At 42.5% G+C, this 20,751-nt stretch overlaps 1 protein-coding gene across 2 annotated transcripts in view; it reads left to right on the forward strand.

Moving 5' to 3' along the window:
• Positions 1-521: 521 nt before the first annotated feature.
• The window catches only part of rnf13 (ring finger protein 13), a 41,265-nt gene continuing 21,035 nt past the window's right edge, over positions 522-20,751 (forward strand). Inside the window, exons 1-4 of one of the 2 annotated variants that reach the window (XM_075485536.1) lie at positions 522-745; positions 5,939-6,191; positions 6,403-6,483; positions 14,601-14,723. In XM_075485536.1, coding sequence (XP_075341651.1) covers positions 6,078-6,191; positions 6,403-6,483; positions 14,601-14,723 — 318 coding nt within the window. In that variant the 5' untranslated portion in view covers positions 522-745; positions 5,939-6,077. The remainder of the gene's footprint in view (positions 746-5,938; positions 6,192-6,402; positions 6,484-14,600; positions 14,724-20,751) is intronic. The other variant, XM_075485537.1, reaches the window with a different exon arrangement.

Here is a 20,751-nt window from a genome sequence, read left to right on the forward strand (position 1 = left end):
AGTAATGTCTGTTTTGACATGAATTGTTGTTGCATCCCACTATTGTACATCAGTTATCCAGGACCTCCGATTCTTGGCCACTGCTGCAATTGAAAAGGTGTGGGAAAGCTGGGGAACTGCAACCAAAGAGATCCCAAACACTGTCCCCTAAAAAGGATGCACCCCATTTTCTATAGAGGGTGCTAGAGATTTAACATTGAGTGTCCACGGTTTTATCTTTCTTTCTTTGCGTTTTTCTGAGGTTGTGGGGATGACAATAGTTGTGGTAATTAGGCAGGGGATCATTTTTAAACTAATTTGAATCACCTCTTTAAATGTTGCATTCTGTTGGCCATGAATCTTACAATGTTCACGTAGAGTTGGAAACGAAGCTGACTGGCTCTGTTCATGTGACTGTAAAAGGCAGCAAATGGTTGTTAGGCGCTATCACGTGGATCTGTTTATGTCTGGAGTCATTTCCGGAATAAAAATGACTGACAGGCATTACACCCAATCAGACGCTGACGGTTGAGCAGCGCAGGGGGCGGAAGTTAGCGATCTCGCATGAAAGAAAAAAAGAAGCTAACGGAGAGGAGAGGATTAAAATGTAACGCTTATGATCTGATCCACCGTCCAAATGGTATGAACCGCATCCAGATTCCTCGCTGTTGTACATGCTCCTTTACACGACGGGCATTTAAGGAGAGTAATGTCACTGACAGCTGCTAAAACCCTGAAAAAGACAAACCTACGAGCAGAAATAAAGGTAAACACCCAGAAGCTGACTTGCTACCTATGCTAGCCACATGCTAACTCGCGGATAGGACGCTCTGTTTGGTTGCTAGCTGAAGGTGTTTAAGGTGTCCACACGGATATATATCTATATATTTATATACATACAAATGTGTGTGTGTGTGTGTGTGTGTGCGCGCGCGCTGCTACGTCGTTAATAGTGTTTGACATTTTTACTACTGTTTTTTTTTTTTTTTTTTAAATATTTAAAAAACATGAACTCTTGGTTTAGTTTAATGGTAGTTATAGGGATTTCTTGTTCGTGATGTTGGTTTTGTGTCATTTTCGGTTTCACTTACAGCCTCACTTATTTAGATATAAAACGTAGCCATTTTATTAATATATAGCAGACTTCTTTCGGAAAACGTGATGTCACCTGACGTTTAGTCATCCTTTTTGCTCACTGTTATTGTGACAGATGTTGCCCTCACTTCCCCGTTTGTGTCTGCTATAATAAGAAAACGCTCTCAGCCAGGCGATGTCAGGATTTGCACTAAAATCTCGATGTTAAGCTCACATTTTTAAGTGGACTGAAAAGACGATATGATGTTCTGTGGTCTTGTCACAGAGATTGTCAGAGATTTGTACCTGCTGCAGGTGCAATACCTCTGACACAACTGGGGGTTGAGAGCCTTGTTTAAGGGCACTTCAGATGTGAATTTTGTCAGAGACGGCGTGAGGCAGGGAAACAAACCTGTTGGTCCCAGTTACCACGATCGCCTTCTCTGGTATGTTATGTTATGTTATGTTATGTTATAACCACTTGATGGAACATCGTATAAGTAATTAAATCAACTGGCAAAAGTTTAGTCACATGATTTTATATAAATAAGCCTCCGAGTGGCCTTCAAAAGTAGATGGGGTTTATTGCTTTATCAAATTCTGCATGGGCCAATATTTTATCAGTTTAAAAACCATGTTACTCAATATAGAATTGCCAGAAACCCAAGTGTTCGAGTGTACTGAAGCAAAAAGCGCTAGAATATAGATTTTTTTAATCAAAAAAAGGATGGTGAAAAAAATGTTGCCAAAAGAAGACTACAGCAGTTGATCTCATTGAAAAAACTTAGGTGATGCAACTTTGTGCTCAAATTCCAGCTATCCCAAATGTTTTGGAATATGCCGCTAGTGTGACATTCATACATTCAGTCAGATTTCATCCACAGCAAATCCTTCAAACGTGGTGGTTCAAGATGGCACTGATGCATCAGTGTCCTCTGTGCGAGTGCAGCAGTGGAACCGGGGAGTTGACATTAATGCGCCGCTGATGTGCTTCTGAATCTGCAGTGGAAGCAGACAAAGCGGCGTTGATGTGCGCATCAGAGCAAGCCAGCACAGTGAAACGCGCAACTCTTTTGTTGCGACTCAACTGATTTTTCATTATGCCAGTTTTGCCGTATGTGAGTCCACGCTTGATGCGGCGCTGAGCCCTCCTTTGTTTGGTCCGTGTGACTTACCGAAGAAGGACAGCGGCATCCTGCCGAAGATGTTTCTTCTGATCTGAAGTGGCACAACTGCTGAGATTTTTTGCCCCAATTTCCTCACGTGTTGCAAACGGCACCGTTGCAGTCCCAGAACTTAAGAATAATAATAAGAATACATTTTATTTAAAAGCGCTTTTTGAAATACTCAAAGACACTTTACATTTAAAAAAAAAAAAACATAAAATCAGCAAAACAATATAAAATAGTACACTAAAGACACATTAGACTGAGGTTAAATATTAAAAGCAATTTTAAAAAGTTGTGTTTTTGTCAGAGATTTGAAAGTGACGGATTTGTTTGGGGAGAGATTTCCAGAGGGAGGGGGCAGCTGCAGAGGAGGCTCTGTTGCCCCAGGTTCGGTGCTTGGTTCTGAATGGTGGAGTAAAGAGGTTAGCATCAGATGAACGGAGGCTGCGGGATGGATTGTGGCGACGGAGCAAGTCAGTGAAGTAGGACGGGGCCTGGTTATGGAGGGCTTTGTGTGTGAGGAGGAGGATTTTGAACTGAATGCGCTGTGGAACTGGGAGCCCGTGGAGGTTCTTGAGGACAGGAGTGATGAGATCACGGGTGCGGGTGTGGGTGAGCAGACGTGCAGCTGAGTTTTGGATGTACTGTAGTTTATTTAAAGTTTTGGATGGTGTTCCGTAGAGGATGCCTTTGCAGTAGTCAATTCTGGAAGGGAATTCTGGAGGGTTTCAGCAGCATAGAAGGAGGGTGATGGGCGGAGTCGGACAATGGGCCTCATGCAAGAACCGTTCGTACGCACAGATTTGTTCTTAAATCGTCCGTACGAGTGATTTAAGAGAATTTGCGCATTCACCAATCTTTTCGTATTTTACGTTTTCTTTCAGGTACGAACAGAATTTACGAGTGATCCAGAACTGTCGTAGGAGTTTCGTAAAATAGTCCGCTGTTATTCAAATCAAGTTTGCTTGACAAATGGATTGTATATTTAATTACTTTGAAGCAAACATAAATAAATATACATTATACCCCATAATGATGCTGACATTATTCTGTTTGACTTAAAATATGCACTAATTGAAGGTTAATTTGAATCTGTATATAACAAGGTCAATGGGAAGCGTAACCAGCGGCTGCTGCTACTTTTGGATGCCTTAGTGCGTCAGGCTCTTGAAGAGACCGTGTAGAGACAGACGAATGGCTGACATCGCGATTAAGATTGCCAAGGACTGTGCTGCTGCAAATATGCAGCTTAATTGCTAGAGCCACAACTCCAGAGAGAAACACGCCGATCAAACCCAATTCCACCACACGTCCAGGTCCTCACCATCTTTGGATTTTTGGCCACTGGAACCTTTCAGAGGGAGACTGGAGACAGATCGGGGGTGTCCCAGTCCTCTGTGAGTCGTGCGCTCCCCTTGGTCATCAAAACTCTCATCAGTTTATCACCCACAGTACATCAAATTCCCATACACCGCTGTCCAACAAGTACAAATTAAGAGGGACTTTCATCCCGTGGCTGGACTGCCAAACATAATTGGAGCACGAGACACATATACGCATCAAAGCACCTGTGCTGTCGTGGAGCGCACTGAGCTGAAGGCCAGGTGGGTGTGTCTCGATACCTCGTTCATGGCACAATATTGCCATGAACGAGGGTCTCCTAAAACCTGAACCAGCCCAGGCAGACCAGAAGCTGTCGTGCCAGAAGACCCCCCTCACGGACCACCCCATCAAAGTGCCATCATGATGAGGCAACAACTGATTGCACGGCTTTAGTTGCAGTCATCGATCACCTGCCCAGGGCGAGACGTTTTTTTATGCCATTTTCATATGAAACCATTTATTTTTTTATTTTGGTGACATTACGAACTGCAGGTGACATGGTATTAACAGCACTCGTAATTGCTTCCCATTTCTTCGCTTTAGCAGTTCCCGTCCACTGCTTCCACTGCTAAAATGACAGATTTTCCTTTTTGGATCTCTGAAAGCAGAACTTCAATCTCAGAGCCCGTAAAGTTGTTCCTTTTGCGCCTTGATGCCATTCTCATGACTCAACACTCAACACTTCCTGACACAGGAGCGAGGAAGCACAGCCTTATTTGGTATCATTTAGGGCGTGGAGTATGCAAATATACTATCCTCGTGCACGTGAACTTAAGATACGCACGAGTCTGATTAATCATTTACGCAGGTCGTTTACACACTTTTTCCGAAGTTAAGAGCGCTTGCTGAATCTGACGTGGCGTGTTCGTACGAGACCTTCGTACGAAAAAAGTGAGAAAAATTTAGAATAAAAATACGAAAATGTTCTTGCATGAGGCCCAATGTTCTTGAGATGAAAGATTTTCCTAATGTGATGGTCAAAGGAGAGGTTACTGTCAAAGATGACTCCAAGGTTGCGACTGTGGGGGGATGGAAACAGGGTGGAGTTGTCAATGGTGAGGCGAAAACTGTCCGTGGTTTTGGTGAGGGATTCGGGGCCGATAATGATCAGGTCCGATTTGTCACAGTTGAGTTTGAGGAAGTTGGGACTTAATGACAATGCACAGCCCCTTTTTTCCCTCTCTTACATATGATGTATTAGTCAAATTAGAAAATGGTCCTCATTTTCTTTCAAATATGTACCTAAAAAAGAACTTTTAGTCTCCCTTTTTGACAACAGCACGACATAGAGGCCTAAAGCCCATTAAGCCTTTAGCAGTTTGTTTCTCCTGACCTGATCACATGCTGCCCCTCTAATTTATGAGCTTGAAGCCCTCTTTCTGCGATGGTGTGGAGCTTGCTGTTGTCTTTGTGAGGCAACTGGACAGCTAAGAATGCCAAGTTTCACCGGAGCTACCAGTAAGATGGTCCTGACACTGAGCCATAGCAGTAAACCACTAAAGATTTACTCCAAAGACGGATGCTGTTTACTCTTGATTTCTCTGTCTGCTCATCCCTAAGACTGCACCTTTTTATTAAGATGGGTGTTTTCTTTAAATGGGAAATTAGGGTTAGGGAAATGTGTCTTTGAGGAGCAGCAAATGATCGAATACAGTCTGGAATTTCCGTTCTCCATTGGTCACAATTTATCAAGTAAAAGCAATGGGAGGAGAAAAAAAAAGAAAAGCATGCAGTGTTGGTGTCATTTGCTGTCACACATAACCACTGGCTACACTGAGGCTCTTCAGTGCAAATTACTTTTCTTTTTATTTATTTTTTTTTTTTTAAATGAATGGATATTATTGTCGGTAATATATGGCCTGGCTGAGTGTAAGGTCTGTTCAATTGTTCAGGAAACACTGAAATTTACAGGAAATATTGTCAGTCCCAAAAATAAATGTTACTGAGCTAAAGTTACCAACATGCTGCAGGGGCAGCTTATTTATAGAAAAGAATACCATGCGCAGAATACCAAGATCAAATGTGATGTTCATGCCGCTTTAATTAAACTGTGAGACGGAACTATTGAAATAAGGTAATGATTGTTTAGTACACAAAACTCTTTGTTTACTGAATGTTAAGTCAAGTAATTAATGGTCCCGTGGACTTCTGTACGATCACACTTGCTTCAATCAGAGTAGTTGCCTCCTGCCTGCCTTCATAAAATGACACGTTAGCTCTGGCTTCGCTCCTCAGACCCCGAGGCTTCATCCATCTTGTCGGTGTCTGGTGTTAAACCCTGAGAAGAGATTTAATGACGGTCTGACGTGCACAAACTCTGCCATCTTTTCTAGGTGTGACGACGTCGGACGGCATATATTGGGGTCCAGGTCCACAGCTTTCCGCGGGGTCGTTTGTGCGTGTACATGTTTCATGGTTTGTATGTTAATGAGTGAGTGGCGTATCAGCTGAGGGTTGTAACGTGATGCCAAGATGCTGCTGTCGCTGGGAATGCTGATGCTCTCGGCGACGCAGATTTACACCATCTTCACCGTCCAGCTCTTCGCCTTCCTCAACCTGCTGCCTGTGGAGGCCGACATCTCTGCAGTGAGTAATTCTTCACATAACTGCATGAAGTACAATTCATCATTAATCTTCTTTAAGACATTTAAGCATCCGCTGGCAGATGAACCTTAAATGAGACAGTTATGCAGCTTTGTTCACAAACGGACTCTATGTTTTTTTTTTATGTGGAGTTTTAAAAAAAAGGTCAGATTATTTAACTTATTTATTTATTTATCTATTTTTCTTTTCTCAGTACTCATTTGACAACAAAACTGAGAACTTTGACGATCTTCCTGCACGGTTTGGCTACCGGCTTCCCAGCGACGGACTGAAGGTTGGTGCAGTTTTTTTTAATCTTTCAGCTCCGTTCCATTAGATTCGAACCTCACGTGCATACAGAGTTGAGGAAGTGGCTGTTGTGTTCCACAAAGGGTTGTTTTTGTGGAAAAACGTATATGTGTACAACAAACTGAGCCGATTTTTGAAACGTTAAAACGCAACGAACATAAAAGCTGCTGTTGGCAGCGTTTTATAGAAAGTACAGGACATACAAAGCAAAAGGTATAAATCCCACGTACACTTCAATATCCAGATAGTGACGATCTAGAAATTGTTCTTCGGATGCACTTAAACGAGGCTTCGTGGACAACTCAGGATGTTGAAGCTCTTCTTAGACATTGCTGTACAGTGTTGAGGATTGTGAATGCCACCCTGCACTCAGCAGCCCCCACAGAGGTTGATCCACAAAGCTCACAATCAGAGGGGATGATTCATGTCTGCCATCTAAGCTGGTCATTGTAGTGTTTCCCACAGTCGAGCGCTTGTTGGTGTTTTTGTTATACAAAGGCTCTTCACACACAGAGGGCGAGCCGATAGTGAAGTGCCCCGTGCCTTGTTTTGTGTTCATGTGCAAGTTTGGTGTGAAGTCCAGCCTGTGCCTGCGCAGAAGACGTAGCCTGCCGGTGCAGAATGGGACAGTAGTTACACGCTAAGCAACAAAGGAACCGGAAAACGGCATAGATTAAAAAATATATATATATAGCAGCGTGCGCTTTGTGTTTTCCCGTAATGTCAAAAAGAAACAGAGCCTCGAGTATAAAAGACTGCACAGCTTTCACACTAAAAGAGGATGTAGTCCGTGACTCTGTGACTTTGCCCCAGGCTGAGTTTAAAAGATGGTCCACACGTTTCCACGACTGCTTGAGACTTTGCGCTACACCCGTGCGCTCTCGTGCCCCTTTTATTCTTTTTACATGCTCAGCTTTTTTGTACGTGGTTTAAACACGAGGTTCCTGTTCTATCGTGAGTTTTCCGATTACCAGTTTGTCTGAGTTCCTTCACTCCAAACAGATATGTTGTTGTGAAAGCGTTGTTTCTTTTTTAAATTTTTTTTTTATTAACATTTCTTTATTAAGGTTTTGTTCTTTTATACAAACGCACAGCAACCCCAAACCAAAGGCACAAACGGAAATGATATAAAAAGTCTCCCCTGAAAGCATGAGCTCTGTAAGTGCCCACCTAATATAAAGGAATAAAGTCTCTTAAAGACAGAAAGTCCTTGTTGTGTGGTCCAAAAACAACCCAAATGTATGTTCCAAGACACATTACGTGGGCTCATTTCAAATTCCAACAGTATCCCAGCCTTCTACTTTAATATTATTATTTTCAAGAAAGTCGCAAAATATGTACCAAAGAAGCGTTGTTTCTTTTGAAGAAATTAAGGAGACGAATGGGAAGAGATTGTGTTCTCACACCTCCAAAAATACAAGAAAGACAGATGTTCAGACGAACATGGTGGCCAATGTAATGTATCATGTATAAGGCCTCTTCCACTATAAAGATTTAAGGTTCTAAAATTGGACACCCACTTTGGTGTCGTCTTTCCGTCCAGTTGCAGCTGACTTTCCTCTAAAGCAGGAAATTTTATGCTCACCTGTCCGAGCAGTTAAATGAGAGGGCTCACTTGTTAAATGCAAGAATCACTCAACACGTGAATCTAAAGGGAACGCGTACAACTTCCTGTTGTCTCGGATGCTTTTTTTTTTTTTTTTTAGAGCAGGAACATCCATTGATTATTTACTTTTTCCCCTGATTAGTTTGGAAAAAAAAATATCAGCTTACTCAGACCAGGTATGCATAACTGTTGGTACGCGTGTTGCAAAAAGCAAGATTATTCCGCCTGCCTTCCACTCTACCTCCGGTTCACATCTGATCTGTGTCTCATTTTTGAATTTTTTCGGTAACCTTTGCTGTCCGAACAGCAGGCTCAGAGAGGCTGACCGCCACAGCACTTGTGCTCCGCGGGGGGTAAAATTACCCTCCTGTTTGCAGCCTACGTCTGTGTCCCTCTCGGTGAGTTTGGCTGCAAACTGTTGCAGACTGCAGCTGTGATTTTTACAGCTGCACCGAGGAACGCGTTGTTCTAGATCATGGCCACACAATCAGCCACATTATCATCGATCAAGGCTGCAGTAGAAGTGAACGCTCAAAATTTCTCGGTTTCCACTCTAAATTGTGGTCAATGCAACCCTTCTCGCATATCTCGCAAGTGTTTATACAATACCATTACAGTAGAATGTAAATAACATAACTTTATTTGGCTTTAAGTCTGAATGTAATAGTTGGCCATCCTTACAATATGTCAAACTGCATTCAGACTACATCTATTCTCCAGCTTACAGTATTTTTAAAGCGATCTCCCCTGCCAACTATTTAGTTATCTGTGGATTTGCATGAAGATCTTAATTAACTTTGAAGCGATTCAGTTTTGCTATCAATCTGGATTTGGATCCATGATGTTCACCAAGTTTCTTAGAGTTATCAATTGTACTGTAACACATTGCTGCAGCTTTGTAATGCCTCGAGCAACCTCCGACATCACAAGGAAGCACACACCTTGTTTTTCTCCTTGGGGTTTAAACAGAACGCTCCCTGTTTTTATTGTTAGCAACCCGGGCTGTTTACGGAGACCTTACACCATAAACAGGGCCACTACAAGCCTGTATACGCCCACCTAATGCAAGGGTTCTTTGCCTGTGAGCTCTGTACTGGTCTGATGTCGGAGATGACTCCACATTAATGTCCATCATAAGGAGCTTTGCATGCGCTCTCTATAAAGTAAGTGCAACCAAAAAAGGTTTTTTTCTTTGTTCATTTTTTTGGGATGACATTTTTTTTTAAACTTTTCACTTTTCACACCCACGGCAGAAAGGCGCGTTTTAAAGCAAATGCCACAAAACTATGTGTTTGCAGGTCATACGTTTTACCCCTTAAAATGATTTTGTTTTCTGTCGGTGAGGTTCATTTTCTGTCAGATTTCCATTTTGTTTGATGTTGAAGGTGTTTTGTTTGGTTTCATAGACACAACTCTTAATTCCATAAAAAAAAACTTTGGTTCTGATAGTTATAGACACATCGGTTGATGGCACACAACAAAATATCCTCATCTTAGGAAGTTACTGTGTTTGATTAGATAAAGCTGAGAGTAAAAGTTTTGCACTGGCCAGGAATTGATACCCAACCTGTTCTCTGTTCACTTTCTTGCCCTCCATCTCGAGTTTGATAGTTTTTGTTTCTGTTCCATTTTTGTACCCACTTTCGTTTCCACATTTATTTCCTGATCTGTTGACACGGTCTGAGAGGAGCTTCCTGGGTTTCAAGTCTTAATGGTACTGATTTGAGCCTGTTATGAGAACTGACTTTTACCAGTGGAATGGTCTCTAAAACACACACTAAACCCTATAGAATGTTTTAAGAATTGAATGTGACAATAAACGTTGGTCGGAGCTCTAAATACAAGCATTTTAAATGGCATTCGGGGGTGTGTTTGTGACGGGTTGCTGTCCCGTCGTGTGACATAAGTCTACACCACCAGAGTGAGAATGTTTCTGCGGAGGCGGCAGGCTACGTCCAGCTGAGAGGAAAGGAAGCGCAGGTGCAATAATATTGTCCTTCCATAAGAGGCTGCAGTGCCTGAGACACTTGGAGAGATTTTATCCCCAACATCCCCAGCAACTGGACTGGACGAAACATGGTTACAAGCCGAAAGCAAAAGTGAGGAGCGCACAGAGATCTGTTTAAGTACACGGCTCAGCACAGAGGAGCTCGCTCTTCAACAGGGCCAGTCGTGGTTATTGTACAGTTGTTTACTCAAAATTCACTGGGATAATCCTGATCATTGTTCAGAATGATTTCCAACGGCTCCAGTAAGCCAACGGAGACGTCCGTGTCTCCCCTACGTTTTCAGGTTTGACTGGTGCTCTTTCGGTGTTGTTCGTCACGTTGCACTCCCCTTCTTGTTCTCTGGTGGTTTAACGGTGCCCAAGTGGAGAATTGGTGACAGCGGCCATTTAAGTTTATAACATGTTGTAAATTTTAGAGCAGCTTCATTTGGGGCGCTTTTTTTTTTATAATTGCTATTCCTGTTTGAGATTTGATTGAAGAAGATTAACACAAACTGAGGGAAACTGGAGTGCTTAATAACTTGGAGGCGACTTAAAAGTGTCAGTCTGGTGTACTGATACAGTTTTTAAAAAAAAGTCACACTTGCTCCCTTTAAAGGTGTATGTTTAGTGGGACATAATGATATCAAGTCATGCTGCTCCCCTCTAACAGCTGAATTTGTCCTGGGTCACTCTGCACGGTTAAACGCACAGCTGAGTCAAGCTATCGTTAAAGCTCGTCTTACCATTTGACCCATCGCCTATATATATATATATATATATATATATACACACACACATATACATACACACGGGAGCTTTCAAGAAATTCTGCTGCTTCCAACTTTGTCTGTGGGAGAACATTTTTATATTTAAGTACAGGGAATTCACCGCACAGATGGTGATTTTTATCTAATGGCGCTGCAGGTATGATCTCAGGATTTAGTTAGAGCAGAGTAAACAGCCTTGAAATGCCTTAGGCAACAGCAAGTTGACACATATTCTAATGGGATGCTTTTTAATCACAATTTCTTGCGTGTTAAGCTATCTGACAAAGGAAACAAGAAAATATGGGAAACAAAGCAGCTTAACTGAGTATTCGGCTGCATTAATATACACTTACACCAACTGTTTTTACAAAAAGATTAAAAAAGATGGAACTTTGGACATTGTACAGAGCGGAGACTGACACACGTCTTACCGTCAGGTTCCTGTGGACTGTAACCACCCCTTCATATGAATTGAAATGAGTCTGTCTCATTGGTGTGTAACTGCTCACGTCCCCTTTCCACATCTTCTCAGCAGACGCATTTAGACACAAGTGCCCCATTACACTGGTGTTCCTGTATCATTGCAACAGGGGGATAAGCCTCAGTAATAGGGACATAGGTCAGTGCCACAGCACCCTGGTAATGTAGTAGATACGGTTTTGTAAATGGTGATGCAAGTGATAAATAAAAAAAAAAAACTGCAGGGTAAATGCATAGCTCGCACATTTGTAAAAACAAGCCCTGTAGCTTCACAAAACTTCACAAAACCTGCTTCCTGTTGTGGTTGTGCTTGGTGGGGTCTGAAAATCTGCTTACTTGGTTTGGTTTAAGAGAGTTATTATTTCTAATTCTATTAGTAATTCCTTTAATAATGGGGGGGGGTTCTCTCAAGCCACAGCAAAGCTGTAAACACCCCAGGAACAAATCTCCTTTCCTTCCCTCTACAGTTGCGCAACATCAAAATATACTTTTTTTTGACTTTGTGTTTGTCATCATATATAAGTCTAATCATGAATCCATAACCTCCTCTCTCTCCGAAATCCGAAGCTCTTTGTTCGGATTTCTTTGAATTTGCGGGATTTTACGTCTGTTTGTGTTTGGATTGAAAATAATTCTCACAGGGGTTTCTTCAGGCTTTTTGTCTTGTCTACTCAAGCTAATGGGAAGCTAAACTCCTGCCAATCTTGGTCTAATTTTCAGTAGTCGAGACTTGCGGTCGGTGTCCACAGTGTAAAACTGGAGTGACGACCCCAGAATTGGACCAGAAAAAGTAAAATAGTTATATTATAAGGTGATAAGGCAATTGTCAGATCTACAGCTGGATTTAGAATAAATGATTCTGTTAGGTCTTTGATCAAGTCAATCTACTGTCCTTATACTTGAAGTCTGAGGTTTGCTTTACCGGGATGTCAGACGTTTATCTTGGGTTTGTGCAACTAAACGTTTACCCAGTGTGTACGCTTGGTATTTCCTCTTCTCTCTGACACTCATGGCTGTTGAATTGTGCAGATTTGTGGAAGCCAAACGCGTGATATATTCGATAACGTATCATGCGTGATGAGTTGTCCTCGTGTTGTTTTGTTACAATTCCATGTGAGGACAAATGTATCGAGCAAAGTTTCTTGAATTCAGCGGTGTTAAAATAAAGTTTTTGCACGATTTAACCAAGTAAATAGGTGCCACATAATGATAACAAAATGCGCATTTTTTCCACAAAAAAAATTTAATGGAGTTCTGGCAGAACTGGGGATTTGCATGTCGTGTTGGACGAGCTGTGTTTTATGTGATATTCGCGCGCAGGGAACAAAAGTAGATAAAATCTCAGTGTGTGTTACCATGATACTGCCTTCTTCCCCGGTTACTTCCTGTTCCTGCTCCCGTCTCTGCATGCTGCAGCATCGTTGGGTATTTTCCTTTCTCTTTCTGGAAATGTTTTTTCCCAGCCGACAGAGGGCGCTCTGGTCACTTGTTTTTGATTTACTGGAGGAGGAATGTGAGGCAGTGGCACAGTGATGTCATGTAGCAGCAAGGAGGGGCCGCACTGGAAGCACCCAGAAGTGGCGTGGGCTGTGGGTGATTCCGCACATTCCTTCTCTCTCAAGATGTGAGATTCTGCGGATTTCCCTGATCCGTGTGCTCGACCCCCCCCCCCCCGTACGTCAAGACTGACCCATTTAGCCATCAGTTTTCATCTCCCTGCTGTTCAGCAGATTTGTTTGAAAACACGATGCGTCTCGTTGGTCATTTTCCATATGCAGCTCAAATTATGTCGGCGCGGCAACTGGCCAGATGTGCTTACAGGAAAGCTGTTTGCTTTAAGCGGGCGCACACCACATGCATGTAAGAGAAAGTGCTGACTCGTGAAGATGTCGGGTTCAATGGTTTCAATGCTATGGCTTTGTGAGAGATGGAGGTAGGCGGGGAGAGCAAAGTGGCAGCAGAGTCGCACAGCAGTCCACACTTCCTGTCTTCCTGTCTGGCTGGCTCTCTCTCTCGCTCTGACTGGGTTTAGTTACTCTGGCTTAAGAGCAGCAGAGGTTTTGAAATGTACTATAACACCAGGTCACACCCTCAGCATGCCCTGTTTATTTTCCTTTAATTTCCTCCCCATATGTCTGCCGCTTTTTGTTTGCCAAGTCTGTTTTTCCACAAGTCTCGCTTTTCTATTTTTGTCTGTCTTCACTCATTTTATCTTATTATTTTCTCTTTTGTTTGTAGTTAATCCTACTCTGGCTTCATATTTGTCCACTTTGTTGCTTATACTTTTGTTCTCGATTTCTTATTCACTCTGCCAGCCCCTCCCGTCTTCTCACTATCTCCTCATCAGTCACATCAAAGCCATAGCTGAAAATGGGACTAAGGCAGGAAGCGGCAGACGGGGACGGTAGATTATGAGTGTCAGGGCCTTCTGGGAAGGGAAATCTTTCACACGCGTTACACGTTGGGTGGCAGCAAATTGTGCAAAAACTGCAAAATTCAATCTCTTGAAATGAGTAGAAGAGAAAAATCATAGGCAGAGGAAAAATTCCGATAAAGATTGCTTTCTTTAGGACTGTAAATACAGCATTGGCCGCCTCATCAGAGCGTTCCTCTTCTGGTGTCGTTGATAGATGTTTCTGATCTGGGAATAGGGAGGCTTAACAAAGATGGCTCTACTCAAGCAAGTCAGGAATCTTAGTTTAAGCTTGTATTTAGGCTCTAAAATTCAGACCAAACAATGTAATCATGTCCCGGGAAAGAGGTGGCACTGCGATTTGCTCTGAAAAAGATATTAGAACAACACACCAAAGACGTTTATCACATTTTGATGTAGTTTGATTTTGAAAAATCATATTTAGTATGTAATTTTCCTTCATTTCAAGAATATAAATTCTATGAAACACTGACAGAAATAACTCGACTCAGACGCCCTGTCCTCTGACCAAAACCCCAAACTGATCCTGTTTTGTTTTCTATTCAGTGACATTGGAGGACTGGATGTTCTGATAATATAACGAGAGAGAAAAAACTGTAAAGCCAAGCAAATGTTTTCTTCTGCAAAGTAGTGATTAATCATGGTTGGTGCTTATTTAGATCTGTATTTTATAGATCTAAAACACCTAAACAAATAACAACAAATAAACCTTCATGTGGAAGCCTTCTCACTAGTTAATTAACTTTTATAAATGTTCATCTTTTCTATGTTTTCTTACGAAAATGATGTATTTCTCTCACCATGCACGTTGATGTCATTCCAACAGGGCTTCCTGATTGGTGCGCGACCAGAAAATGCGTGCGAGCCAATCGAACCGCCTCCAAGGGACAACTTGACGGGCGCCTTCATCGTCCTCATCAAGAGATTTGACTGCAACTTTGACATCAAGGTACAACGTTTGAATGGTTCTGTGTGGTTATTGTCGGAGATGAAAGTTCTCCCAGACTAAACCACATCACTCCCCGAATCGACCACAAATGGGTCTGGTTCTAATTAAAGCAACATACCAAATTTATCTTAACATCTAAACTTAACCACCTTTTTGTGTCCACCCGAACATATCCAGCTTTACTCTGTCTAAGCATATTACACTGATTAAACAAAAGAACACGCAGCATTGTTGGTGCAGTGAAGAATGTCCTTTCTGTTTGATTCACAAGCCTCCTGTGCCTGCTTTTTTGGGAGCCTGAAAGCGGACCTAATGCGTAACAGCACTGGGAGGTAATTGAAAACAGAATTTATTTAGTTAATCAGATGCGAATTTACTAGGGCGAGTTGCAATAAGTGTAACCGAGTGCGAATGACTTTACACTGTGCGTTGCTTCCCAGTTCATTTACGTCAGCAGGTGGTGTTTCAGAGTTAGTTTTTTACTAAAGCTCTTAGATCAGCTCGATGGAGCAGGAAAACAGGAAGCAGCCATTTCCCTAAACATCATTTCTTGCAGGATCTTCCTGCCTGCCCTGCTGCCTCTCTGCCTCATGCCTCGAAAAAAAAAGTGCTTCTAATGCTGCATTTAAGGAGTTAGAAAAAACTGTGTTAGCCTCAAAGCATAACAGTAGAAAGATGGAGAACTGATCGCCTCTGATAAAGTGAAGCGTGAAACTTCTGAACTGGGTTAAAGCCAAACTACAAACCAGCCCAGATTTCGAGCTGGATTGAACATGGTCTTTTTACAGAGGGTAAAACATCATCACTTGTAATTTTGCAAGAAAAAAAGTAGTTGCACAAGTTTTATGTGTCAATCTGTCCTATAGATGACAACGACCCGTAAAGTGTTTTCTGTTGGGGACATATTAAATCTCGGTGCCACATTGTTGTCTTTTTTTAACGAGGGCTTTTTATAATGGCCAGCAGACATCGTAAATCTTTTGCTCTGGCATCAACATTGATCTTCGGTGGAAGTGCTGGTGGAGCCACAGACAGAGAGCAATGCTCGGCCCCGTTATGGTCTTGGATGCTAATGGCTTTGTTCCTTTAGCTGTGTAAATAATCATATGGCGTCCCGGGCCACACCGAAGGATCAGCTGCTCACCACCCAAGCAGCCCTTTCTCAGCCCGGATCGTTTGGTGCTTGTCTGTTGTCCAAGAAAAGAGAGATGCATCCTGAATCAAAACCCACCAGCACAGCATGTGTTTTAATTTCTACAGAGACGGTGAACACTACAGCTTTCACAAAAATGTTCTGTCTTGTTGGACCTGGGAGCTGCCATTTACTGCGTGTCCAAGCCGAGCCCAGCATGTCCGGTCCTCCAGACCTGGGGTTTCAGAACTTGTTGTGGGATGTCAGAAGGAGTTTTTCTTGATACTTCTGCACAGAAACTGATTCAGAGTGGAAACTGCATCATCTATTAGACAACACAGCCTCTTGAATCGGCTTAATGTGACTGAGGCAGGTCTGAAAGGTCTTCATGTCTGAATCCGTGTTACAGTTCAGGACATTTCAGACGCATTATCTAAGGTTCACAGCTGTGAATAGACGAAAATGAAAAACTCTTGCTTGTCAATGGTCATAAATTCTAAACCTTTGTGTTTTTAAACTTCCTTCTTACTCAGTGATTTTAAAGTAAAGCAGACAAAGAGAGAACGAAGGGAGAAAAAGTGAGAAATATGGTGGATAAAAGGAACGGCACCGAGACGGAGGGATTAGGGATGGCTCACTCTTCCTCTTTTAGTTTTACCTTTCCCGCCCCTCTCCTCACTCTTTACTCTCCGGGTTCCTCCCATATTCATTCAATCTCGCTTTTCCTGTTTTTCAATCTGCTTTTCTTTGCTGTGTTGCTTTTCCTCTTCCTCTTTTTTTTTTTTTTCTTTCCCCCCACTCTTCTGTAACTCTGGAGCAGCCATATGCAGCCTTATAAGGTCTTACTGCATCACACACGCACAGAAACGTGTTGACAGTCCCGGCAGTGATGTGCTTCCTGGGCTGGAGTGTAACCAGACTCCACATAGCTGCGTGTCAGACACACACATGATCTAACACGCATTACACACATTCTGATCTGTGTCAGACTTGCCATTTAACCTCCTGCAAACCTTTAAGGGCTTTTGATGTGAAATTCAACAAACTTTTTTTTTTCTTTCCCAACTGTGTGTTATAATGTGCTGTCGTACATTTCTGTTGGCACCAGCCCTTGATTGGCTTTTAAAGTAGGTTTCTTTCTTTCCTTGACTCTGACCAATCGATTAGTTATTTTTGCTCGCTGCCAAATAAAAAACGCTACTTTTACTTGTCGTCACAGGCTGAATATTTATCCTTTTGGCTGCTAGTTAGACAGAGAAATTGGACCTTTGTTTTTTGAGCTGCTCCATGCCTCACAGCTTCCTGTAAAATTAATGTCTTTGATTTCCGTGTAAATGGGATGATTGTACTCGCCCTGCTTCTTTCATTTTGCCTTCCTGTGTTTTTGTTTGCATTGGTTTTATTATTACCAGTGAATAAAGAGTGATTTCTTTTATCGCTCTTTACCTCTCACTATCTGCTTTCCTGCTTACAGTTTATATACAACAGCTTATATTGTTGTTGGGAAGCTTATCGGTATAACTGATAGTAGAAGAAAATGTCTGATCACTTTTTGGAGTGTGAAGCCCCTCTTGAAACGGCTCTGATTTACTTCCCTTCTTCCAAAGGAATCTAATTTTTGAGGGACTCAACATTCCCTTCAGACTCAGTAGAGGTGATGGAAAAATATGGCCTCTACTCTAAATTTGCCAGTTTCTGTGAAATTTCGACAGTAAGAAATCAGACCCAACGATGTCAACATCCCCCTAATAAAAACCCCTTTAACTAATTAAGATTTAATTCACTTCATATTTCTTGCTACTTGTTAAGTTTTAGAATGGATGTATTGGGATTATTTGCTGCAAAAATTGGAGATTTGAGTTTCTCAGGAAGGATTTTTCTCCTCCGCGCTGCGCATGACACCACCATGCCTCTCTCAGAGTTGGCATTTCTGAGATATTTTCATTTCGAAAATAACCACTTTTCAAGGCAAGGCTATGCGAAAAGTCTACACAGAATGATGCGGCCACGTACAAATAACCATCGTATCTATGATTTAATTCTGGACGGGACAATATCCTTTCTTTATTCCACGTCAGCCTCTGTGCCTGCATGTGTCTGGCGAAGTAAATAAAAATGCCAAAATGACCATCTTAGTAAGGCTACGTTGCTCTAAAATTAAAAAAAAAAAAGATTTGTCCGCTTGTGTGTCCCGTTTGTGCGTTTCTCTTTGAGGGTTCGCACTTCTGCAGCATTACATCAGAGCCTAAATGGTCACACGCAGAAGCCAAGCGCAACAAACAGAAAAACTGTGTCTTAAAGTTCTTCTCTGCTCTATATAAAGGATTCTGCTCTGCTCCAAAAAGAATTGAAGGTTATTAGAACACTAGACATTGTTTATGTATGAAGAGAAGCTATTTTCTTTGGCCATTCATTGTGAATCTTCTGCACTGTTTGTCATCTAAATGCTAGAATCTGCCCCAACAATGTCAAACATCTTGTCTTGTTGTTGTTTAAATTGGCATTTTTATGGTCGTGCTTTCCTAGGAAACATAAGCTCATTCCTTTGGGGGAGGGTGTATGTAAATTAGTTCCAATGTGGTGCTTTTATCAAATTTTGAATTTGAGCTGATGGAGACTTGGGAGCTTGTCCAGGCCAGTGGATCTGACCACCTTCCCATGCAGCCGTAGTCCTCCAGAAACCAAAGGAAAACCCAGATTTCCTGTTTTTTTCCTGTTTGCATCTGCAGTCACTGTAACAAAAGGCAGACTCTGAAGATTATTCTTTTAAAAGCCCGATTATGAAGTAAAGAAGATAAGTTTCCTTCCCTGCTCCTAGAAGATTACTTATACGAGTTCTATGATGTCATTTTAAAATGTCTGTGTATGGGTATAATGTTTTTGGTCTGCTTTTTTTTTTTTTTTTAAATCATTTGGGTGAACTCAGAGCTCAGTAGCAGAGCTGACCTCGTGTGCAACGTGTAGCTGTGTCCTTATCTGGTTACGACAGTGCGGTTGTATGTGTTTATCATGAAGATAATGGCCGCAGCTATTAACTAAAGCCCAGTTTTAAAATGACGATAAGCGGGGTGGGGTGGTATTTGACAGGGATCTTAAAACTTTACTCCGGCAGCTGTATGGATCTTAGGAATGGCGTCTGTCTTCTTCGGTTTCTTTATCTCCTTTTCAATTTATTTTCCCCCCTCCATCTTTCCTCAGTTTGTCCCAGAGAATCTTTTCTCAGATTCTCTGGGAGGTCTGGCTTCATAATGATTGCTCATATCTACCGACATCATCACGTGGACACACAAATACAGTTGAATGGCTCTTTTCTCTCACACACACACACACCTCTCTCTTGTCCCTCATGGCAGTCTTTGTTTCTCCATCACTCTGCTTTTCTTTCCCCTCTTATCCTGGCTGTCTCTCTTTCACCCTCCTTGGCCATCTCAGGCAGAAGCCTTGTCACTACCTTTCATCCCTCCCTCCCCTTTCAGTCACACAAACACTGCCCCCTCCCTCCCTCCTCCTCAGCCAGGCTCCGTTCCCCCCAGAAGCTGCGAGGAAACAAAGGAATGATGGATTCCATCTTGACTGAGCAGAGGCGCCTGTGCGGGTATGCCCGTGCGTTATGCAGGGGTGTTCGCCTCCACATGCCCGCCATGGCGTTCTTTTACCCTCCTTCGCTTTCTGTCCTTCTGCAGCCTCCTGCTGCTATTGCATTTAGCCATTAGCATCCGGTGAGCAACAGCATAGAGTTTTAATGGATCCCTTGCCGTAATGGCCAATAAAACACACGCTCACCCACTTAACCTTCTTTGAAGTGTTAGCATGTCCCCCTGTGAGTATTGATGTGTGTTAGAGGGTGGAATGGTGTAGGAGAGTGTGTATATGGGGGCTGGGATAAAACGGCAGAGAAAAAGGTTGAATGTTGAGAGAGAAAGTGTCGGGAAGGGTGAAAAGGATCAAGGGAAGGCATGTTGATCACTTGTGTGTGCGCGTGCTTGCGTTTGTTTGCGTGTGTGTCTGTGGGAGAAAAGAAAAAGGGACAGAAGGAAGCATTCCTCCATGGCTGCTCTTTTTAGAAAATCTCCAGAGAGCGAGGGTTTGTTCTTCCTGTACACTGAGATTTTTGAGGCAGTGGGGGTGCGCCTCATTGGCGACCTTTATGACATTTTGGGGGGGTGAACAGGAAACTCTAGACCCTTTTCCTCTCCTTTCCCTCCAGTGAATAAACCTTGTGCCTCCTTTCATTTTAAGCGAGCTCCTTCGCAAACTTTGTGTCAGTTTAAAACGGACACATATTGTCTGTTCTATTCAACACATACTTAGATATGGTGAGACATGTGTAAGCAAGTTGTTTTTCACCCAGGCCCCCTGTGCTGCCCACTGTCTTTTTCTTTATAATAATTCCATTGAATAAGCTGTTGTTGTGTACAGAGTTGGGTTAGTTATTAGAAGCGCAAGAACACTTTTCTCATAGGTAATGTTTCGGAACTGCTACGTAAAAGAAACCCGTCAGATGGCAGAGCTTTTCGTCTGGTGGAAATGTTCCCAGCTGGAGGCCTCTGCCTGGCTGCGATTCACTCTAAAAGTTGCCCCAAAGAGGCAGAGCAGATTCTGGAGCAGCTCGGTGCGAAAAGGCTTTTGTCCTCTCAGGAGGCTTTGGGGAAACTTTTGGGGAAACAGAGATAAGACATTGCACACCAAACAACTCCATTTCAAAAACATTTCCCAGAAGAGTTGACTCTAAAACTAAACAGATTGTGATAGTGATTCTGGGATCAGACCAAAAATACAGTGGTGCTTGAAAGATTGATGGCCTCTTTCTGTGGTTTACCGTATTTCTACAAAGTTTGACCTCAAACGTCATTCTGGTTTCACGTGCCCCAAATACTGCTCAAAAACGCCTGAGTA

The sequence above is a fragment of the Odontesthes bonariensis genome, chromosome 15 (genome assembly GCF_027942865.1).
Source record: "Odontesthes bonariensis isolate fOdoBon6 chromosome 15, fOdoBon6.hap1, whole genome shotgun sequence".
Taxonomy (NCBI): domain Eukaryota; kingdom Metazoa; phylum Chordata; class Actinopteri; order Atheriniformes; family Atherinopsidae; genus Odontesthes; species Odontesthes bonariensis.